Source organism: Lampetra fluviatilis, chromosome 38 (assembly GCF_964198595.1).
Source record: "Lampetra fluviatilis chromosome 38, kcLamFluv1.1, whole genome shotgun sequence".
Lineage (NCBI taxonomy): Eukaryota > Metazoa > Chordata > Hyperoartia > Petromyzontiformes > Petromyzontidae > Lampetra > Lampetra fluviatilis.
Genome location: NC_136312.1, coordinates 9,503,317 through 9,528,155, shown reverse-complemented (window position 1 = coordinate 9,528,155; position 24,839 = coordinate 9,503,317). Strand labels below are relative to the sequence as shown.

General features: G+C 47.9%; 1 protein-coding gene across 2 annotated transcripts in view; it reads left to right on the top strand.

Moving 5' to 3' along the window:
* LOC144945614 (chemokine-like protein TAFA-2) overlaps positions 1-22,412 on the top strand; it is a 91,208-nt gene extending 68,796 nt beyond the window's left edge. For both annotated transcript variants that reach the window (XM_078874142.1, XM_078874141.1), the window contains exons 3-5: positions 10,223-10,372; positions 13,640-13,764; positions 19,103-22,412. In XM_078874142.1, the coding sequence (XP_078730268.1) occupies positions 10,223-10,372; positions 13,640-13,764; positions 19,103-19,114 (287 nt within the window). In that variant the 3' untranslated portion in view covers positions 19,115-22,412. The remainder of the gene's footprint in view (positions 1-10,222; positions 10,373-13,639; positions 13,765-19,102) is intronic.
* The last annotated feature ends 2,427 nt before the right edge of the window (positions 22,413-24,839 follow it).

Here is a 24,839-nt window from a genome sequence, read left to right as displayed (position 1 = left end):
CCCGAGTGAGCCTTTACTCAATGGCAGGCCGCACCTTTTCTTTCCCCTCGGCTTTAAAAAAATGTAGACATTCTAAAAACAGCCTCGCTGGTGCAAATTATGTCGAAGTACGTCACCACATTTTCACAGCATCTTGAGATGCAGTCACATTTAGATGTTTTGTGAAACCTATGGTGTTTTCCCAAAGGTTTGCTCATTCTCAAATGGGTAGTAGCAGCAGTAGACAAAATGGTCCCATCGCAAAGGGATGCGCCAAACACTTTTTAAAAATGATTCGGCCAAACACCAATGCAGAACCCTCCTGCTAAAGAGTCATGAGATTCAATGGGGGCTTTCTTAGACAAATTATATTGACATTATATAGCTTACAATATTTATATTCAAATCAAAGTTCAAAATATCTCCACACTCAAACAAGCATTAACTGGTGACATCTCTCAGTTCATAAGCATGTGCCAATTCCACATTCCTATGGAATGGCCCAATAAACCCAAAGGACACTCATTGCCCATAAACTGTACGCATATTGCGACTGTTTAATAATGGCCATACCATTTGTATTTATCTTCCCCTATAATTATTACGGATATTACATTAATGCATGGTGGCTCTGTTCATCGCACATAAGCTACGTCTCCGGTCACGTGTTTTCACGCACACACAATAGTGGCCGCACTCGTACGAATAGTGACATAATTGGAATAATGAGGGCGGTTCGCTTAATTAAGGCTCCACCGAGGATGTCATTTGCATTCCGGTTGTATCGAAGGCTCGTGTGTGAATGCACCTCTTCCCCCAAAGTAAAGCCCGCAGTTTAGCGGACAGAATTAATAAAGGCGAGATTTAATAACAATCCCGGCGAGGGAGTGCATTTTACCCACAAAGAGCTGGCGATGTTAATTGCTTGATCTTTGTAATTACCACCGAGGTTGCCACGAGTTTCGAATGTTAACCTGGGAATGGTGTTATGCATAATTTGAAAATCTTCCCGAATGTTTTTTTGTTTTTACTTCATAACAACAATAACAACAACCGCCATTCGCCGCGAAGTGGTGGTAACGTCACCGTGGCGGTAACGTCACCGTGGCGCTTGTGCCAGGCTAGGTGCACGTTAAGGCCAACGCGAAGTTGACGAACGCCCTCTGCCAGAAGGTCACGGGGCAGACCCAGGTGCCATGGGGTTAACCGAGATGCTTTACATAGACACACACACAGACACACACACACAGACACACACTCACAGACACACACAGACACACACAGACCCACACAGACACACACACACGTGAGACCTTCGTGGCTGGCGCTGCGGTGTTCTTGACGTAGAAAGCCGGCGAGGTTCCCGTGCGTTGTGTTTGCAGGGCGAGTGTGGGAATTGCCGAGTGTCACAGGCCGAGCGTGCAGTTGCCGCTTCGCAGTCGGCGGGTGGGCGAGCGTGGAGGGAGGGAGGGGGGGCGATATTCACAAGTTGGGGGCGGGGTGGCTTGCGATGGGCATGCAAAACATCCATCGATTAATTAACGAGCACAGTCGGTTACGTGCGGTGCGAAAGAAGTTCAACGTACGGGTTACATACTTGCGTGCGTGAGTATCACATGAACCAGTTGGCAACCGTGGCCGCATCGGGCGCAATCGCGCTGTGCCGTTCGCTCCACGTGTTTGATTCCACGGCTTGTAATGCCTTGAGTCGACAGGCAACTTCAACCTCTGTGGGTCGTACCCCCTTCCCGTTCGGACCCCCTAGGCAATGGGCCCCGTGGAAACCCAGCAACCACGAGGTTGGGTCCACCAACCTACGTACGCAACCATGGCAAGATAACAATACCGTACATTTCGATTTAAAGCTTTCGTGACTGCAGGGATTCATCTTCTTGGTTCTTTCGGTAAAGTCACGTAGAAGGGAAATAATAAAATAATAAAAGCAAAACATAATAAAATAATTTATTATGTTTTATTTTTATTATTTTGTAAAATAATTTATAAATTTTATTTTTATTATTTTATTATTTCCCTTCTAAAAACATACAATTCTCACGGCGTTTCGTCCTTCAGACGCTGTCTTTCCGACAGACCTGTTCTTCACCTGAGGACGGCTGCTTGCGTTGTGGCCGAAACGTCGTGAGAATTGTATTTTATTATATTTTATTTCTATTATTTTATTATTTCCCTTCTACGTGACTTCACCGAAAGAACCAAGAAGATGAATCCCTGCAGTCACGGAAGCTTTAAATCGAAATTTCACGTGATCTTCTCTGTTCTGAATTAGTTCCCCACCCCGTACGATGCAGGCCACGTGTCTCGATTTTACAATAAAAAAACCCGAACAGCACGCTTCCCCCCAAGTATTTAAATACCCAATTAGACCCATCCCAAAGTTGGCAATCTCAATTTGCGTCGCCTTTGTTCATTGCGCAACGTCAGACACGCGCGCCAATTAGCAGCGCTTAACCGGGATATTTTAATCGTCAGATTCAAAGGAAATGCTGGCTTCGTTTAATCTGACGAGCCACCTCGATTAATGTTTCACAACTTTCGTGCACGTTAATTTTATTATTCTTACGTGGGATAAATAATTAAAGTGGCTTCGATATCATTTTGACTTGTAAAATATATTACTTCCCAAAGTTTCATTTAGGCCGTTCCACTGCGCGTCGGTGAGCTCATCGCCCCATCTCGTCAGAACCTCGCGAGCTAAGCAGCCTTGAGTCTGGCTTGTGCGTGGATGGGCGACTACCGTGCACAATGAGGGCCTACAGCGTGCGGGGCAGCAGAGAGGGTCTCAGCAACACTCGGTGTCCAGCGATATACCACGCTCCGTCTTCACCAACACCGCAGTGACCCGCGCGGTGAAGTATGGTCAACGAACCCCCCCCCACCCCCCCCCCCCATGAACCGCACCGTGCAAGGAGGCCCTCATCCAGCAGTGGATTGACACACGGGATTGTACGTTACATCGACACATGTACGGTACATGTCATGTAATCGGCTGTATTATTCGGTGACATAGTGAGTCTGCTGTTTTAAACACATTCCTGCGGAGGGAGCTGGTTGGAACATTGGGTTGCTCGGTCAATGACCAGGGTCAACGGCGGCGTGGTGTATTCCGGAAATATGCCCGACTGTGAGGGCGGGCACAAGCCGGCGTGAGTAGGTTAAACGTTGAGTTTTATAAGGGCACCACGGGGTGACCAGCCCCTCCCCACCTAGCCCCACCCCTCCCACCCCCCACCCAGCCCCTCCCCACCCTCCCCACAACGCCCCTCCTCACCCTCCCCTCCCATCCCCTCCCCACCCTCCCCTCCCCACCCTCCCCACCCTCCCCTCCCCACCCTCCCCACCCAGCCCCTCCCACCCTCCCCACCCAGCCCCTCCCACCCTCCCCACCCAGCCCCTCCCCACCTTCCCCTCTCCAACCAGCCCCTCCCTCCCTCCCCACCCAGCCCCTCCCTGCACGACGGACACAATACTCCCCTGTGGGCTGATGTAACCAGGAGGTTTCTACCAGTAACATGCTGGTGTGTGGGCATGTTAGTGAATACGTGGTGAGCGAGAGCACTCGAGTGAGTGAGTGGTTGAATATGTGAGTTTTGAATTAGCCCGTGAGCATGTTTATGAATATTCCATTCAGGGGAATGGACAAGTGAGTTAGTGTGCGGGTGAGTACGTGGGTGAGTGCGTTGGTGAGTTAGTGAGTGACATTGAGCTAGTGGACAAGCGAGTACTTGAATATGTGAGTGAGTGAGTGAGTGCATGAGTAAATGTCTCGGTGACTAAAGTGAGTTTTTGGGTGATTCGGTAGGGTGAGTGAGGGAGTGGGTTGGTTGGTGATTTGATACATGTACACGCGCGCTTGAGTGTGAATCTCCACCTAACAGATGAAACCTCAATCTAAGGGGTTTGTGTAACGCTTTGGAATGTCACACGAAAGCAGCATCATAACCCCAACATCATAACCCCAGCATCATAACTGGAATCTCACTCATGCTCAACAAAACATCCGGCCAGGTCCAACACCCACTGGTGCAACTAATTCCTACGACCCGCCACAAGAATTGTAGCGAGTAAAATGTTTAAGAGCAGCGGATGAAATGTGAACTACGAGACCTCCTTTACCAGTGGCAAAATATAGTAGTAGTTTTTTAACCTTTCAACTGGTACAAAAACTGACACCTTTATACAAGGCATCATGTTTGCAATAACCGCAACACAAGCAGTCAAAATGCAAACAAAAATAAACAACTCTGATGATGATAATGATATGCACTGTCCTTGAAGTTGATTGGCCCACACCCGAGTGTGGACCAATCAACACACATCTCGGGTGTGGACCAATCAACTTCAAGGACAGTGCATATCATTATCATCATCAGAGTTGTTTCTTTTTGTTTCCATTTTGACTGCTTGTGTTGCGGTTATTGCAAACATGATGCCTTGTATAAAGGTGACAGTTTTTGTACCAGTTGAAATGGTAAAAAACTACTACTAAATGGGAACTATTTAAGACTGAAACAGTAAGATTTCACCACAACTCTGTTCGTCGCCTGATGATGCTGGTTGCAATTACTGGTTGAACAACTCACTCGCATCGTAAATGTTGTGGGTTTACTCTCCAACACACCGGTGTGCTGTACTAGTAACGAATTGGCGTGTTCTGTTTACGTGACACACCTTAAATTTCGATTCGGTAAAGTCACGTAGAAGGGAAATAAAAAAAAATAAAACATAATATTAATTTCATTATGTTTTTTTTAAATAATAAAATAATAAAACTAAAACATACGAATTATTTAATTATGTTTTATTTGTATTATTTTATTATTTCCCTTCTACGTGACTTTACCGAAAGAACCAAGAAGGTGACACACCTTACTAATCGGCTGTGTCGGGTGGTGGCCGCTTTAACGATTTAAACGTGTTCATCTCAAAACAGATGCGTCCAATGGAAACGTACTTGAAGCAGATGAACAAACGACATCGTTCGGCGTTGTGTCACGCTTGCGACAGATATTGCCCAATGGCAGTTTGGCTAAACGGCCGCAGTTCTGGAAGAGTAACTTTGAACTCGAAGCCTCTCGTCGGCGAGCCCCGTCAGACGAATGGAAGAATAATTGGCGGCCTTGTCAGCTGGGCCGTTCAGTTGCGTTCACGTCAAACATTCGGGGGGCCTCGCTCTCAGCAAATGCGATCACGTTTAGCTGCGGCTCGTGACAGATTCGTAGTGACAACGCCGGGAAAACTTGGCCGGGTATCATTCCGACTCTTCTCTTCCCCCCCCCCACCACCACAACCCACCCACCACCGCCGCCTCTTTAAATGCAGACAACAACAGCGAGCGGGCCTGCACATTTGCGTGTTAAAGTTTCGATGCCTGTAAATTGTTGGCGATGACTTTTTTTCTTTCTTTCTTTCCTCTCATCAAATTAAGCCGTTCGGAACTCGTTTGCTAGCTCTGACACAGTTACTCTCGTCACATCGAATCAAATTAAATTAACATAATGATTATGTTTTGTTGTGGCCAAAGGCAAGATTTAAGAGGAGGAAGAAAAAAAAAGATTCCAGTTGTTTTTGATGATGAGAATAGCTGTTGAATTACAATTTGTAAATACACTTAAATAAATAATGTTTCCTGTTTAGCACTGCGACTTAATTGCGTATCGCTTATTGCAGCAAAACAAAACAACGCAAGCAAAGCTTGCAATGTGAAGTTTGTGAGTGTCATCCCGAGGCGATTTGTTGTGTGCAGTACTTTCCGCGTCCCTGGAGATTTAGGGTCGTCCATAAATGACGTCACGCACTTAGGGGGGGGGGGTGGGGGTCAGACATTTGTGACGATGTGTGACGAGCGGGGGGGGGGGGGTTTGAGAAATGTGACGTCACATCTAAATGCGCAACTTTAAATAAATATAGACAACACGTTCTACATAATTAAGCAAACTTTTTAATAAATGTTTTCTCCTACAACATCAGAGTGCAGCGGCACATTAAATGCGCACTACAATGACAATAGTTTAAAGCGATTTGAAGCATGTTTTATTTGGGTGAGGGGGGGGGCGGAGCTTTGTGACGTCATATTTGATGGGAGGGGGGGGGTCTGACTTTTTGTGACGCCGTGTGACGAGGGGGGGGGGGGTAAAAAATCGTCCAAAATCGCGTGACGTCATTTATGGACGGCCCCTTTGCTCCTCATCGCCCCCGCTGGCTCGCATTGCACGCGAAGGGCCTCGTCCACCAGTGGATTGACAAAAAAAAGTGCAAACGACCGTTTCCAAGGCACGTCACACGAATAATTTTCTACTCCATCTCACAATGGCTCCATCACCACGTGCAGGAGAAAAATGCCTTTGTCGAGGTCTGCTCGCCACGACGAGGCGGCCACGACGAGACGGCTTCGCGAAAGAGTGTTCGTGTCGTTTTGCTGTTCCTCCTCCTCTTACTCTTTGGTTTTTTCGGTAAAGTCACGCAGGTAAAACAATTAATAAAAGAAAAGAAAACAACTCAATGAAATCACGACGTTTCGGAGGCAACACAAGCCTCCCTCGTCAGGTGTAATACAGAGGCACAGCAAAATAACTGTAGCGAGAGTTATTTGTGATGAGACATTGTTACATAGGGGACGAGGAGGGGGGAGGAGCCAAGGGGGACGGGCGCAGGATGGGGGGGGGGGGTTGGGGTGTGGGCGGAGCCAGGAAGGTGATTGACAAGGAGGTTGAGAGGAGGGGGAGGAGCCAAGGAGGACGGGCGCAGGATGGGGGGGGGGGGGTGTGGGCGGATCCAGGAATGTGATAGAGAAGAAGGACGGAGCCCCGGATGGGGGAGGGGGGACGCAGAGCGGGGGAGAGTGGCGGTTGAGGTTGAACATGTCATTAACATGTCATTAACATGGTTAATCACATCTTTCCAACGATTGCTCAATTTGAATCCATCTTCTCGGTTGAAGTGATGTCTATGTTTGTATATCTGTATAGCCTCATGGACAAATCTTTGGTGGTATCCAGACGCCTTGCAGAGTACCTTGGTATCGGAGAAAACAATATCGTCCTCTTGTTGAAGAAGAGCGAGCTACGGAGGGTTGACACTATGGCCCGCAGTGTGGTGTGCGTGGCCACGATGGTCCTCCTGCGGCTTCTCTTTATTTTGTTTCCATTCACGAAGGAGATGCACGCATTTGGCCCGTTGACGTTACGATGCTGCGGGTCGATGGTTTCGCCCCACCCTCCCCACCCAGCCCCTCTCCACCCTCCCCACCCAGCCCCGCCCCACCCTCCCCACCCAGCCCCTCCACACCGTCCCCTCCCCACCCAGCCCCTCCCTGCACGACGGGCACAATAATCCCCTGTGGGCTGGTGTAACCTGGCGGTTCCTACCAGTAATACACAGCTATAGACATATATATGCACACATCTATATTCACATTTTAAAAAAACACCACATTACATGCAAACATCCCAAGAAGCACTGTTGTCTTAAAGGCATCTTGAGGCTCTGCTATATTTTATTGGGTAAAGATTTATAAATTACAAGTATGGCGCACAGCATGATTGCTTTTGTGATAAGGTTTCCTTAGCCATTACAAAGCAAATCATTGAAAACCCACAATGCGCCGCCTCCAAGGGCGCCCCTAACCGACGGAAATTACATTCTCGATCACAATTATAATTGCCATTATCTTTGTTAAAAATAGACCTCCACTTCATCAATAATTTGTACATTTTTTCATCATTAAACCCAGCAGCTTTTGTGTGTGTGTGTGGAAAACTTAAAGATGGTGGGGTAATCAAATAGGTGGCACGGACAGCCTTGATAACAAACCTACTTGCTGTCCTGCCACTTAGAGATCTCGCTTAACCCGCAAAGATTCCTTAAACTCAATAGTTTTTTTTTTCTGAAACGCAAAGTACGTTGAACTTCTTTCGCACCGTACGCACCCAACCGTGCCAATCGGAGGGCGCGGGGGGAAGCACAACAAACTCGACACGAAAATCAGTCCTGAAGGATTTAGTTTTCAATCTAGATTTAAAAGTGCATAGCTCCACAGTGACTTCCTGATATCGGAAGGAAGCGTAAATGGTACCAAAAACTGCACAAGTTCACAGCGACATTTGCTGGTCCGCAGATTATAGTTATTTTTAACTGGCAAGTTGTAACGCTGCCAAACACCCCCCCCCCCCCCAAACTCCAAAACCAAACAATAGCACTCGTTTGCTGATTGATCAATTAAACCTCCCCATTTGCCGCTGAACTGCTGTATCTGCTAATTGGGGGATCAGTAACTGTAAGCCATCGCCCGGGTGCTCAAAGCAAATTGGTGTCATCTGTCAGGACGGTGCCCGCATCTATCACCTGTCCTGGGGTGTCTCCCCTGTCCAATCCAGCACGCACGTGCAGAGCTCTTCCCACACAGACCAGCAAATCTAAGAATTGCATTCTCTTAGATTTGCTTGCTTTATTGTTTTTTTTAGTTTGCATTTTAATGAGGTTCCACGTTTTACATGGAATGTTTATGCCAGTGGCGTTTATCTGACGAGTCCCACGCTGCTGATGAGACCGAGAAGGTTGAAACCGGATAAGTCTTTGCTTGTTCATTAAATGCTGCTTGGTTATATTTGTCTGGATAGCCGAATGGCTGATGGACTAAGAACTAGTGTAACTACCTCGCCTGGTATACAGGAGGTCGTGGGTTCGATCCCTACCCTGCCACCTGTTTATTTGGAGTTTGCGTGTTCTCCCCGCGGTCGCGTAGATTTTTCTCCGGGTCCTCCGGTTTTCCCCTCCACATTATGCTTTTGAGAATATTTGTTTGCTGCTATAAATTCGCACTCGATAAGCCACTTCGTTGAGCTATCAATTGCGGCCAGGTCGCTTCTGAAAAACAGCTTCGTAGCACAGAGGGCCGTATTTGGTAAAATAAAAAAATAGTTTAGTTTTAGCGACGATCCCCCCTCGGTAACCCGACAGCCACCTCCTGAGAGTTTGCGTTCCTGAACATCGCGTACCGAGGCTCGTATCGCATGCGGCTATTTTCAACCTCCTGACTCCGTTGAATTTTTAATCATTGTTACACACACACAGATCCATCCCGGCTGGCGCAGCGAATAGGATTCTTGCCTTCGCGACGAGAGACGCGCAAGTTCACATCTTAGAAATCCTCGCCTAGTTGCAAGTCGGTAAAAACGAGACGCGCATGTTGAGATGTCACCCGTTTTTGTCTTGAGCCTGTAAGGCGACCACAGCTGGCATTTACGTTGCGCCCGCGAGGTAATGCATGTCACAGAGTGCAGATTTTAGCCTAGGGGACCCTGGTGGCAATGGGTCCTTGCGCGCCCCAAGGCGAACGCAACACAAGCCTGCAAGCCAAGCGGTTATGAGTCTGATCTTAGAAGCTAAGTGGCGTTGAGTCCGGTTGGTCCTTGGATGAGAGATTTTGTGAGAATTCGGGGTTTGCGAGGTGGTCAACGGGAGATGACGGGATGGCGGTGGATTGTAGCATCGACACGTGGAGAAGTGTACGTCTTATACTCCTTCGTACACGTGGGGTTTCTCTAGGTATCATATTTCGTCTCCTGATGCCGGTGGGCTAAAGCAGTGAACTATTTGTCTTTTGTCAACGTGACACTTTTTTGCTGATTGGCCGTGTCGGGTGGTGGAGGGTTACGACACATTTATAAATAACGCGATCTAACCCAAAAACGTTGATTACGAATATTTTGTCTCACACACGCCAAACGCAAATGGAATTGGCCAAACAACACAATGCAGACCTCTCTTTCATTTTTTTTAATGATTGCTACTGTTTCCGGCCACGGGAATATGTATGGAATTTACATGCCTGGTTAAGAGCCCGAGTTTTTTGTTGTTGTGGCGAGCGGCAGCGCAGTGGTTAGCGCGACGAGCTACGAATTTGGCGACCAAGGTTCGATTTCCCGCTCGCGGCCAACGTCGACGACGAACAATCCGAACTGTTCCCAGACGTTCCCTCGCCCGGCCTGAGCCTCACACGAACACCTATGTGCGGCGTGTGAACACCGGCGCTGGAGAAACAAAGACGGCCGGGCATAGTTCCGGCCCGACACGAGGGCCACGTTGGCTTGCAACAGGTGTGCTCGCTTCACAGGACTCCCTCCCTACCCCCCTCCCCCCAATGTTCCCGCGAATGCCACAGGGTTGGTTTGGAGGGGGCCCAATCTTTTGTCTCCCCGCGTGTCCTCCCGCGCGTGTGCGTCAGGCCACGTGAAGATGGGCACGTGCGAGGTGGTGGAAGCCCACCGCTGCTGCAACAAGAACAAGATCGAGGAGCGATCGCAGACCGTCAAGTGCTCCTGCCTGCCGGGCCAGGTGGCCGGCACCACGCGCGCCCGGCCATCCTGCGTTGAAGGTACATCGGAATGAGTAATATTTAAAAATACTTTAAAAAAACACACGCTGTAATGAAGTGTACCGTACTGGTAATGGCAGAACTCCACGACTCTAGGAAGACAGCGTCTGAATTTCTTCTACGTGACTTTACCGAATGAACCAAGAAGATGAATTCCTGCAGTCACGAAAGCTTTAAATCGAAAAAGAGTTGGTGAGTTGACGCCGAGAGTTGCCCGAGTTTTAGCGCCCAACCGCGTTGCGGTGCAGTCATTTGTATTTTTTGTGTAACCGCCGTTGTGTTCACACAGCCGCGGCGGATTCGTATAGGCGTTGGCGGCTTGCCCCGGTGTAATCTCGCGACCGAGACGCACCCCCAGCTTATTGCATTGAGGTGGTCAATAGGCGGCACGCCTGTGTAATATTCATAGCGCAAATCGTGACAAATCCCGTTTCGACGCAGTTGTAGCACAGCGAAAGTAGGTCGTTCAACCTGTCTCTCTCCCTATATAGGGCGCTTCATTTTTTTTTCACACTTATATGGGACTATCGTTTTTAATGTGAAAAGAATGGATAGTACACTGTAACATGATAACAAATGTAGGTATAAAATAAAATAAATTAAATGACGACGTTTCGATTGCAACACGAGCAATCATCATCAGGTGGGAAAACCACAGCAAGAAATTTGTTTTTTATTCTAAATGTGCAAATTTTTTTTGCACATTTAGAATAACATTAATTTTTTGCACATTCAGAATAAAAAATACAATTTTTTGCTGTGGTTTTCCCACCTGATGACGATTGCTGTGTTGCAATCGAAACGTCGTTATTTAATTAATTTTATTTTATATCTACGTGACTTTACCGAAAGAACCAAGAGTATGGATCCCTGCAGTCACGAAAACTTCAAACAAATGTATGTTGATAGCTTCAAAAAGTCATAGAGTCTCCCACTTGTTCTCCATCATTGTCAACGCGTGCCTGGAATCTTCTCCAGGTGGTCTTCAGAGCCCGGCGGCAGCACATTCCTTGTGGCGTTGTTGCAAATTCTTAGAAGCGTTAACATTTTTTTGAAGCACCTTGTATATATATTTTGTGTGATTATCAAGTACGTGTTGGTTTTTATATGGCACCAACTCTGGATTTCTCCCACATGCAAAACAAGGCATATGTACGTATGTTGAACTTCTTTCTCGTATGGCAATCGGCCACAATGCTTTGAGCAGACACCCTTCTGAAATTCTGAGTACTTGCTGAAATTGATCGTCCAATGGGAGGGAGCGGTAAGAAAGAAAAGGCAGTTTTGCCCGAGCCTCCACGGTGGCGAGATGTTATCTCGCCGCCTGGTCTACACGAGGTCGTGGGTTCTATACCGACCCTGACGCCTGCTGCTGTATAGTTGGGGTTTGCACGTTCTCTCTCCCCGTGGTCGCGTGGATTTTTCTCCGGGTCCTCCGGTTTCCCCCGCCACATTTTAGAATCAATATCCGTCCAGAGTATTTGGCTGCTATAAATTTTCACGCGATGAGCCACTAAGTTGAGCTATCATTTGTTGCCAGGTCATTTCTGAAAAAAGCTGTATAGCTCAGTGGGTTTTACCTGTTAAAGTAAAATTTGTTTAGTTTAGTTTTAATTTCACGTAAAAGAGGGCCCCACAATGCGCTCTTTGTCGCTCATGAATAAGACATCGTGTCCCTGTGCCTCCAGTCTCATGCCTCTTCTACATGGCCCTGCTTATGGGATAAACCATGGAATACAAGACAATAGGCGTTAGTGTTGTTATATGTGGAGTACTTCATCCACTGAACAAAGATCATCCAGACTCAACACTGTCCATTGACTCAACACTGCACCATAGACTCAACACTGCACCATAGACTCAACACTGTCCATAGACTCAACACTGTCCATAGACTCAACACTGCACCATAGACTCAACACTGCCCATAGACTCAACACTGCCCACAGACTCAACACTGCCCATAGACTCAACACTGCCCCTGCACATGAAGCAGTTCCCCCTCCTGAACCTCCATCCATTCCTCTCTTGAAGCCTCACCTTTTCTCCATCGTCCATTCTCTTCCTCGTCCCTCCCCTCGCCCCCCCGCCAATCCTTCCCGTCCCTCCCCTACCCTTTCACGACCCCACTAATTGCCCCTCTATCGCGGTCGCCCAATCCTCAATACCTTGTAGCATGCCCCCTGCCATCAAAATCTTTCTATTTTATGACTGTTTATTAATATTTTTTAAAACCACGTCAAGCGCCTCGAGTGAAGGCGCTAGACAAATATAAAATAAGTAAAGACGTGGGTTTACTCTCAGTTTACGACAGACCACACCTGCGGCAGCTGGCATTCGACTTACCTGGGTCGCCCCCCTTCCTAAGTGATCTCACCCTGCGGTGAGTAACTGGCGTGCTTGAGCGAAGAGATCAGTTCTTGTGCGGGATTGAGATGGATTGTGGCTTCGCAGGGCCACGAGGGATGATCGTGTGGGGGAGGCTTTTGTCCAGCAGCGCATCGACAGTTGCTGCTGATGATGGGGGTGATGCATTGCGGTTAACGCCTGCGCTGGGTAGACAAAGATCACAGAAGCAAGGGGGAGGGATAGCAGAGTGCTGGCGAGTCAAAGATCCCCCGCATAGCCTTTAACAGACTGTTGGGGCAAGTGATGTTAGCGAACGCCTTTGAAGGCCGGCACGGTACACGAGGGGGTGGGTGGCCAGCACCACGGTCGGTCGCCTTTCTCTCCCCCGTGGCGATGTTCACGCATTGCAGCAGGTATTCATTTGAAACTGAGTCGACCTAAGGGAGGCCCCCGGACCATTTCAGATAATCGTCACTGGTGTTGGCCATGAACGGGAGTCGAAATCGTGTCGTCGGGGTTGTAGTGTGACGTGCTAACCGCCACATTACCTCTCCCCACACACGCACTAGCCTCTTAAAACACATTCCTCCTGCGGAGGGAGCTGGAAGGAACGTTGGGTTGCTCGGTCAATGGCCAGGGTCAACGGCGGCGTGGTGTATTCCGCAAATATGCCCGACTGTGAGGGTGGGCACAAGCCGGCGTGAGTAGGTTAAACGTTGAGTTTTATAAGGGCACCACGGGGGTGACCAGTTCTTCCCCACCCAGCCCCAACCCTCCAACCCAGCCCCTATGTATGTATGTTGAACTTCGTTCGCACCGTACGTAGCCAACCGTGCTGATCTCCGCTATTGTGTTTTCCAGTTATGTAAAGGTTTTCTTCAGCGAGTGCTCGTGTGGGTTTGTGTGTGTGTGCTGCAGCGTCGATAGTCGTGCAGAAGTGGTGGTGTGAAATGAAGCCGTGCCTGGAGGGAGAAGAGTGCAAGGTGTTGCCCGACCGCACGGGGTGGACCTGCTCCAACGGCAACAAGGTCAAAACCACCAAGGTAACTGGGTCTGCCCGGCCACACAGCTTACCGATAGAGACAAACACGCGGTGAGGAAACGCGCCCCCAGCTTATTGCATTGAGGTGGTCAATAGGCGGCACGCCTGTGTAATATTCACAGCGCAAATCGTGACAAATCCCGTTTCGACGCAGTTGTAGCACAGCGAAAGTAGGTCGTTCAACCTGTCTCTCTCCCCATACAGGACGCTTCAAAAAAATGTTCACACTTATATGGGACTATCGTTTTTAATGGGAAAATAATGGATAGTACACTGTAACATGATAACAAATGTATACTCTTGTTTCTTTCGGTAAAGTCACGTAGGTATAAAATAAAATAAATAAAATCACGACGTTTCGATTGCAACACAAGCGATCATCATTAGGTGGTCGGGCTTTTCATGGCCGTGTCAGTAGGCTGAGCCAGCAGCTAGAGAGAGGTCCTGGGGCCCAGCAAGTGCTGGACCGTCGAGGCTAATCCTCGGCCCTTGAGGGCAGCTTGTGGGGGCCCCTTGACCCTGGGATGTCCCTCGGTCCGTGGGTTTGGTCGCGTTTCAAACCGGTGACGCGCAACTTAGCAGGCGGGTCTCGGTAACTCTCGCGAAGACGATCCAATGGTCGACAAAAACCCCTTCAGGGTGACGTTGCTGCGGTCGTACCGTGGAGATATTCGGACAGAAATCGTTCAGGGAGTTTCCCAGAAGCTTGGCGACTAAAGCGCGGCGCTTGAAGCGGCGATTCTTGTCGACCGAGTCGATGATGTCGTGCGCTCACCTCCTCTACCCGACCACGAGGACGTCACGCGTGACGGCGCATGTCGTGACACCTTCGATCAGCACGGTTGGCCATGTAAGGTGCGAAAGAAGTTCAGCATACGTACATAGGGGACAGCCCCTTGATGCTGACCTGACCTCGACGGATGCCTCGGCCTCGAATTCAGGAACCAGGTGGAGTGGTCGCGTGGTGGGTTTTTCTCTCTCCAAGGGGACTCAGAATGGCCATGGTGCATCTTCACAGTCGAAAGAAGGGCCCTTTGCCCGACACGCTGAAAAGCAGCGTATCGTCGGACGAAAATCTCGCTTTCCTGCCCCTTGCCAGAACAGTCCATTATTTTTGTTTCACGATGGCCGTGCTCAAACCATTGAGCCAGCACTGCTGAACCTTGGGGTCAAATCTAGTGAGTAGTTCAACGTAAAACTATGTTCTCAACCGTAGTGGTTTGACGGAGTCAGTCTGGTAACCTTTGGCTGAACAAAACGTCATCATGTTTGGTTTTACACTTGTTCCGGCACAGCGCGGCTCCAACGGGCTGCATTTCATTTTGTCAGTCAACACGTGAACACTCTTTGCAGAACATATTGATCGCTTTCACCGGTAGTAGTAATCTCCGTGGCCAGGTGTGCTCAAGGGTTCGAGCACTGAGATGGTACGATTCAGATCCCCACGTTTGAATCCACGTGGCCGGCCTCCCAAGTGTAGTGAGTTGATTGTCTCAGACCGGCCACTGATGTCTGCACAATTAAAACCAACACGTTACATTCTAGATTTGAAGCTTTCGTGACTGCAAGGATTCATATTCTAAGGTTTTTTCGGTAAAGTCACGTAGGTAAAAAATTAAAATTAATAAAAGTAAAATAAAATAAAAATATAGACAACACGTTCTACTTAATTAAATAGACGTTTTAATAAATGTTTTCTCCTACAACATCAGAGTGCAGCGCCACATTAAATACGCACTACAATGACAATAGTTTAAAGCGATTTGAAGCATGTTTTTTTTTGGGGGGGGCGGGGCAGAGCTTTGTGACGTCATATTTGAGAGGGGGTCTGACTTTTTGTGACGCCGTGTAACGAAGGTGGGGGGGGGGGTCAAAAATCGTCCAAAATCGCGTGACGTCATTTATGGACGGCCCCACAGAGGGTGCTAGCTCGTGCGCACGCTTGCTGGCAGGTGCCAGTGAGTGGCTTCTGAATGATGATGATGATGATAACAGAGGCGTAGTCACGACATTATCAGCTCAGGGGGTGCGGCAGTTGGTCACGTGGCCGCCAATATTTGATTTTCTGCAATTCGCGGAAGCCAAACCTTTCCGCTCTAATTAAATAGTAAAAAAAAAAAGTCGTGGCACGTAAATGAAAGCACTTTCATGAAAATAAATTTACACCGCGTTTTAAATTATTGTTACGTCCTCTGACACTTTTGGTGGCTGTCAAGGGGGGCTCCAACTCGCAGCTTTGGCCACCAGGGGGAGGAGCGGCAAGACACCCCCCCCCCACCCCATGCTCGTTACGCGACTGGATGATGACGAAGATGGGCCTCGTGAAAGGGGAACCACTAATGTATTACTCAACCTTTAATGAATGTGTTCAGGGAGCGGCTTGTCAAATTAGCGACGTATGCAATATGTCCTCAGCTGTACATACATTTCTGCCTAATGGGTTACAAGGCTTGGCAAGAGATTTACAATTGTGAAGATAATTCCGCACGAAATGGATCATTTGCTGCTGTCATGAAAGGCTAATGTTCAGGTTGATACAATGTCGCCGAGTCTACTATTTCCGCCCCGTTGAAGAATCGCGTTGGTTCCGGAACGTTGCGTGCGCACAAAGTTTGGTGCCGGAACGCTTCCGCTAAGCAGTGCACGGGAAACTGTTTTGTTTTCGACAGAAGAAAGTGGGGAAAATGATTCATAGTTGTTTTTTTTTACGTCAATCATGAATGTTAAAATGCATTGCGGGGGACTTCTGATGCGAGAAATTATAGTGATCATTTAAAGTGCCTTAGTATTGTAAGAAAACATTCCCAGGTGCCCGAAGGATCAACGCTTGAATCAGTGTACATCACCTGCCGCGACACATGATGGATCAGAAACATGGACAATGACGAAGAACGTGGAACAAAGAAGCATGGAGAGATACAGTACATGCTTGGAATTGCACTGCGAGACAGAAAGAGGAGCATAATGGCAGCGCCATGGCCAGGATATGCTTTCTCTCTCCCCCTCCCCCCGGTACGCAGGAGGTCGTGGGTTCGATTCCGGACCCTGACGATGCCTGTTGTATATTTGGAGGCCGCATGTTCTCTCCCTCTCGCCCGTGGTGGTCGCGTGGATTTTCCTCTGGGTTCCTCCGGGTTTGCCCCCCCCACCTCCGCCACATTTTAGAATATGCGTCTAGATTATTTGGCTGCGACTATCAATCCCAAGTTGTGATGCTGTAGGCCACTTCGGTGAGCTATCATCGTGCGTGGCCAGGTCACCTGTGAAAATGAACGACTAGATCAGTGGGCTTTACCTCGTGAATAATAAAACACAATTTAAGGACGTTTGCAATTCATGAATGCCTAATGCAAGATGTTGTCACTCATCATCAGCCATGGTCAATCCACTGCTCAATGAAGGCCTTCCCAAGTCACTGATATCCTGTGATGCAACAATCCACGCTGCACGCGGGCTGATCTCATCACTCCATCTCCTTGGTAGACGATCCTTTCTGACGCGTTCCTTTTTTCTCATGACAGCCATTCCATGATTATCATTATTCCTGACCTTCGGCCCCTTAGCGGCCGTGACCCTTGTAAACAATTATTTTACGGTGATTCAACTTTCGATGCAAGAACTTGAACGAGGTTGACACTCGCTCTGGCACTGCCACTTACACAGAGAGAAAGAGAGAGAGAGAACAACGGTAAAGTTGTACTTGCGAAACAACATTGTCGTAAAAGTACACACACACACACAGAGTCTCGGCGTTGTACAATCCCAGCACGCTCTCGGATCAATAAATCCGGAGCTGAGTGCTCGTTAGGGTGTTTTAACACGCCGACTGGTGGGCCTGTGGGTGTTTGTAAAAATTGCCACAGCTGCTCACGCATGGGTTGAGGTCCACCACCATGGTCCTGAGCTTTAATGACCGACGATTTAATGACTTAATAATTATCAGGCCTGCAAAAGGGAGAAGAACGCGATGCTGTGGCCGGTTCCGTGAGGCCCGGCAAGCTTTATGTTCTATCGAGCGCGTGAGAGATGGTGTCACGACTGTTTGGCCGTGACACCAGCGGTGTCAGCGGTGCCGTGATCTCCCGATTGAGAGACGCTCAGCTCGTCACGTGGGGACGCGTTTAACAATCAGCGCGCGCGCGCGGCGTGGAACGAGTTAATTTGTCATTTTAACGAGATGAGTAAGTTGCGCGAACGGGAAAAGACGGAGCGTGCTGGGTCGAGAGGACTGGAGTTTGGGAAACTGTGCAGAAACTGGGTTATTGAAGCTGGTCTGGGCTACCACTAGGTTAACTCAGCATAAAATGATTACATGGTGTGCTTGCGATGTCATGAACACCGGCTAGAGTTGCCACCTGTGCTGGTTTAACGAGGCATGCCGCGCTTATTGAGGCAGCCGTCCTGTCGGAAATCTGCGAGTCTTCCCGGCACAGTTGCGTGAGACATTCTTGTTCTTCCCATGATATGTCCCCTGTTATACTGGTAGGAACCACCTGGTTCCACCAGCCCACAGGGGATTATTGTGTCCGTCCGTCCGTCGTGCATCTAAAATGGGAGGGGTGGGGCTGGGTGGAGAGGGGAGGGTGGGAAGGGGCTGGGTGGGGAGGGTGGGGAGGGGCTGGGTGGGGAGAGTGGGGCTGGGTGGGGGGTGGGAGGGGTGGGGCTGGGTGGGGAGGGGCTGATCACTCCGTGGTGCCCTTATAAAACTCAACGTTTAACCTACTCACGCCGGCTTGTGCCCGCCCTCACAGTCGGGCATATTTGCGGAATACACCACGCCGCCGTTGACCCTGGCCATTTATCGAGCAACCCAACGTTCCTACCAGCTCCCTCCGCAGGAATGTGTTTTAGCACCGCAGAGGTGGTCCCCTTACTGACGTTGATATTTAAAGCTACGTGACTTTACCGAAAGACACAAAGAATATGAATTCCATGCAGTCACGAAAGCTTCAAGTCAACTATCCATTGTAATTTAAATGAACACATTAACTGCCCCCTCTGGTCTTTGCGCCTGATTGGCCCACAAGCGACGACGTCACATCTATCGCTCTATTTAAGAACGACACAGGAGGAAGATATCTCCACAACTCTGGCTGTCGCCTGATGAGATTGGTTGTAATTTTTTACCCAAAAATCTTGTCACCCAAAAAAAAACCTCTGTTAAGGATCATATTTGATCGCGAATGCCTCAACGCGTTAAACTGCCTAACTGGTTTTTTTTGCGTGCGCGTGTCTGTGTGCGTGCGCGTGTCTGTGTGCGTGCGCGTGTCTGTGTGCGTGCGCGTGTCTGTGTGCGTGCGCGTGTCTGTGTGCGTGCGCGTGTCTGTGTGCGTGTACAGGTCAGGACGTAGCCTATGTGAATGGCCACGCAAGCTTCTCGGTTCGTCCCTCCGAAGAGAGAAATAAAAACAACTTTCGCGGGAACGTTTCAAATTTTGCGGACGAAGATGACGACGACGACAACGATGACTACGACGACGACGAATGGCACGTGACGACGGAGGAGACGATGCCAAAACCGCGAAAACCACGACGGCGGAGATACAATAAAAACAAAACGCCACGTGTGAGTAAAGCGACGGCGCCGTTCGCTCTCCGGGCGAAGACTGCAACGTCACCGGGCTGCAAAAGACGGGGGCGGTTTTGCCACGTTGGGGTAACGGTGAGGGGTGAACGGAAGCATTGGTTATGCACGCCACGGTGCTTCGTTTGAAGCGGATGGTTTTTATTCAACAGATGTGACTGGCGTCAAAACAGAAGAGTGAAACGGACAAGGGGGTAAAAAACGAGGGGGCGAGGGAGGGGAGCGAGAGAGAGAGAGAGACTCTTATAAAAATCCACGAGATATAAAACGCCCCAACACAGTTGTCCCTAGCCTTACGGAGAGACGCCGAGAGAGAGAGAGAGAAAAAAACAAAAATTGTGGAAAAAATATTGAAGTCAAAAGTACCGTGTCATGATTTGCAAATGTATTTATACTGATTCCACTCCGTTTCTTAGCTAAAGCCCAGGGTCTCTTTATTTATCCGGAGCCTGGTAAATGCATAGCCATGTATAAAGTAATGTTTTTGTTTACGTTTTGTCTAGAGTGCACGGTATCGGCTCCAGACGACCCGCTCCGTCCCTTACTGCTGCGAGTTCTTTCCGTGCGAGAGTGCTCCTGCGTGCTCCTGCGTGCGTGCCCGTCACTCCGTGAGCCGCTCAATTCTGTCACTTCCTAGGCTTTGCCGTCTCATTGCTCTCGCCACGGTTGAGGGGGGGTGGTGGCGGGGTGCGTAAAGGCAAACGGTAAAGGCGCAATCTTGCAATTGCTCGCTCAAGCCACTGCTGGCGAAAGGAACCTCCTACTAGAGGGAGCTCTGGAAGAGCCACTTCGAGATGCTATTTTGCCTTCTGCTCTCCCACGCTGGTTGCAGAGACGTCTTGGATAGAGGTGGGCGATTTAAGAACGTTGCTCCGTTGTTTCAACCGCCGGCGCCTGGATATTGAATAGTACCCGTCACCTCTGTATTGCGAGTCAAAGTTGTTTTTTTGTTCCCACCACGCACCTCCGATCAGCACGGTCGCCTACGTACGGTGCGAAAGAAGTTCAACGTACGTACGTGCAAGTGGTGCCGACCGTTTGCACCGTGGCAAACAATTACCAGCTGCTGTTTTCCTCTGCAAATTTTCAAACAACAACAACAACCAAAAAAACCCGAAATATTAATTTTTTGGTTGTTGTGTGGTGTCGTCGCCGAACGACGGTTATCGACTGCCGACGTCACAGCCGCCCACGTGCTCGTCGCGTGCTCGTCACGTGTCTGTCACGTGCTCGTCGCGTGCTCGTCACGTGGCCGTCACGTGCCTGCCACGTGCTCGTCACGTGCTCGCCGAGCCGCAATCCAAATCCAAAGCCGCCCGCGACGTTTCGCCGGCGTCTGCCGTGGTGGCACGGGCGCAGCTCGAATTTTGTCCGACTTTCAACGCCCTTGAAACGGGGTTCCTTTCACTACGTTCCAGAAGCCCCGTCGCTTTGTTTCGTTTTATGGTTTTGAATATTTGGACGTGAAGTAGGACCGATGGGTTTTTTTTGGCGAACTCGCGTTGACATTCGCTCACGTCCTGTTAGTTAGGTTATTTATTTACTTGTGTACAAACACAACTTTTAAAGGACCCTTTGAGATACAAACGATCATGGTGTGAGTCTGGGTTACGGATCACGTTTCGCAGATTTTCTTTTTTTAAACCGTGTGGCTCTTATCATTAGTAAAAACAAAATGCACACGTACATGAGACATGTAACAATTCGTCGATTGAAATCAGTTCTTATGCTCACAATTCAAATATCGATTCGTTCATATAAATATAGGTATTTTTTAAACTTAATTTGCAAAGCAAAATTTACAGGTACATTTTATAGTCATGCCAATTTTTATGGCTCAAAGACTATCGTCACAGGCGCCGTGCTTCACGCGGTTTGTGATAGTTTCACAGTAGGGGGAGGCGATGATTGCTGTGTGTATAATCCCAATTGAGCAATGTGCAAATGTTTGCAAATCTGGACCATGACATCGACAACACAATGGCCTCCTCAGTGAATGATGTCGCCCGTATCTTTAACGTCCGCAGTGAATTGGTCGGCGCGTATTTTATTGTTAACCAGGGCGGCCGCGCGGGTTTGAACCGTGAACTGCTTAAGCACAAACGCTCAAAGAAACACCGCTGCTTAGCCAACGATACTAATGAGACGGTAAAATTTGTAGATGAAAATTAATATTATTAATATTATTCGATTCTAGAATTGAACCTTGAGTCCAAATCGTGACGAAGTATTGCATCGCTGAATCGATACATGTCTGGTGATTGTATGTACATAGGTTATACGAGACATTACATCAGCTGTGCCACATGTTGAAGCATAACTGACCCATTTTATAACTGTGTATGAGTTAATGAGGCTTTGTAAAAGGAGACTATTTTCACTGAATGTCCATTAATTTAACACTTCTACACGACTTGCTTTGACAGGGTGTTAAGCGCTGAAACATATTTTACCGACTGGCACAGTGGTTCGCATGTATCGAGGTAGATTGACCAACGTGCAGTCACTAACATATCGTCAAATTTTGTAGGAGATTGATACTTTTTTTGGAGGGGATGTATTTACAATTATATTTTAATTTGCCTGGGTGGATGGTGGCGTTTTGTATTTATGAGTACGTGCGTTGAACTTCTTTCACACCGTACGTAGCCAACCGTGCTAATCCGAGGTGCGGGGGATGGACAACAAACTAAACACAAAATGCAGTCCTAAAGAAATGAGTTATCAATCTAATGCAATGCTTTAACGTAAGGCATTATTACAGATTTTTTTTAGTTTAATGCACTCTGATGGTAAATTGGAAACATTTCTCCAGTTTTCTCGCAATAAACCTTGCCCATTTGAACTCCACGACACTGACTTAAGAAGCACATTTCCTGCCCTTTATTTACACTTTTGGAGATGCTATTGTGTTTTCGTGGTTTGGTATATTTAATAAACGTTTATTTATCAGGTTGGTCATTGGAAACATACATATTATGGTAGAGTAGTGCTTAAGGATAAAACTACAATTCCCTGTTGCTACTTTTCTGTTCGAATATATATTTTGCCTATTATTAAATAAAGAAAAGAAAACGTATTTCGGCTATAAATGTGTGCAATTTTTTTTTTTATAAACACACGATCCACTTATATAATCTCAATGGATGTTGCAAAAGGGTTTAACCACTTCAAAAACGGACACATTTTTTTTGTGGTGTGCAAAGTGGTTTCGATGGAGTGGGGGGCATGGAGATGCGTGGGGTGAGGAGCGGGGGTTGGGGGTGGGTGCAGGCTGCGGCATTGATACCGTGCAGGGTAACTTTTTAAAATGTGCCCGGGGATTTCCCGTGAAACGAACCCAGGAACTTCTTTGCTTTGAGGCACGAGCGTCAACCACTGCTCCGCCACCATGCCTGCCTCGGTAAGATACATCCCTCGCCTCTGCTACGGCCTTACCCTCACGCAAAGACAACCCCCCCCCCCATATAGCCTGCAACAGACTGTTGGGGAAAGTGCTGTTAGGGGTCACCTATGAAGGCCGGCACCGCACACGACCCGACTTAGTCTCCACAGTGGCGATGTTTACACACCGCACCAGCTCCTCGTTTGAGGCTGAGTCGACCTAGCGAAGGCCCAGTACCGTTTCAATACTCGTCATCGGTGTTGGCCGTGTGCGGAAATCGAACTCGCGCAGTGCGCTCACCGCTGCGCCCCCGTTTTCCACCACACACACACACACAACACAAAGTAATACAGGGGATTACATTTAGATTTAAAGCTTTCGTGACTGCAGGGATTCATTTTCTTGGTTCTTTCGGTAAAGTCACGTAGAAGGGAAATCATAAAATAACAATAAAAATATACAAACACAGAGACAATTTCAACCGTGAAGATGGATTCTGGCTTAGCAATCATTGGAAGGATTTGATAAACCATTTCGGTTCTTAATTGATTGTGTTCACGCTTACGGTGACTTTCAGACCGCATTCCATTCTCTTCTTCTCCCCCCTCCTTTTTTCCCGAACATAGATGGACTCGTCCATCTGACCAACTGCCAAATCGCTGTCCTTGGTGCTGACGTTAAGAAAAACCGCCACTTTTTTCAAATTTTCTTGCTGTGGATTTCACACCTGATGACGATTGCTTGTGTTGCATTCGAAACGTCGTGAGAATTTTATTGTTTTATACTTTTATTATTTCCCTTCTACGTGACTTTACCGAAAGAACCAAGAATATAAAAAACCTGTTATGGATGCTATTGGTCGCGAAAGTCGAGTGTTCGGTGATATTTGGACGATTTAAGTGACTCCTGAAGTAGTTCTGCAGTGTCAACGTCCAGGACCATTCCGACTTGACGTGACGGACACATCTGAGTGTACGAAGGGCCTAGAGAGCACATTCTGAGACGTGATTGGTGCAAACACCTAACACGGCAGTATACCAATGGCACTGTGTGTACGTTTGAATGTTAACTACTTGATTCATGGTTCCGTTGCTATAATAAACACACGTATTTTTACGTTCAAATAGAAAATAAATTAAAGCAGCGAAGAAAAGGGGGTGATAACACTGTTTGTGATATGTGGGTATCATTTTCTTTTTTCAATAAAACATCACTCGGGTTTAATTTCTATGCCAAACCATATCCCACCGTATTTAAAGATTAAAATGTCCCCCTCGTGGCCAAATTGCTATTTCAGGAGCCGGTTTGCTGTTGATGCTGTTCTTGAGTTCATGGTTTGAAAAAATCAGCACAAACGCAGACATTTTGTCAACGCACAGGTTTGTGAATAGTTGACAAAAATGATCTCCTGCACACTGAAGGATTAAAAAATAAAATGTAAAGCAACATTAACCGGATTTCCCTTCTTACTTATACATTTCAAGACATCTTATTAGAAACCAGTGCCTTTAATAGTTTTAAAAATACATATCACTCGGAACAATGCATGCGAAGCGTCCCATTGCACAAATCACCATGCTTTGAGAGCACAATGCGAGTGATTGTTCTCCGCACGGCAACGTAACCGTATTCTCCAGGTTGTAAAGATGCTCCGGTGAGTAAGACGTAGCCCGAACATGTGCCCTGCCTCGGTAATGTGTTCCTAGTTCTGTTATCAAAACGATGCACGACGAGGCTGTGTTGTGAGGTCCGGTGAAACCACCCCCACGGTTGGCTTTGGGATTCTTTCATCCAGCAGTGGATAATGGAAAGGCATGGGAACTAATAAATACGTGGGTACATTAACGTCATTTCCAGCTCAAATGAGCATGGAGGCTGTTTACAGTCCAGAGCCGGCGGATGGAAATTCCACATTCCAATGGCAGGGGTGAGTATTTCCAAAGGTGAACCCTGGTTGACTTCACCACATGAAGCGGGACTCTATTTATTAATCTTGGAGGGATGGTGGGCTGAGTCAAAATTAATAACATTCATTTGCATCGAATGGGTTGAACAACAACAAAATAGCAACAAACACAATATAATTCCATCACGTCATTTTCTGGAA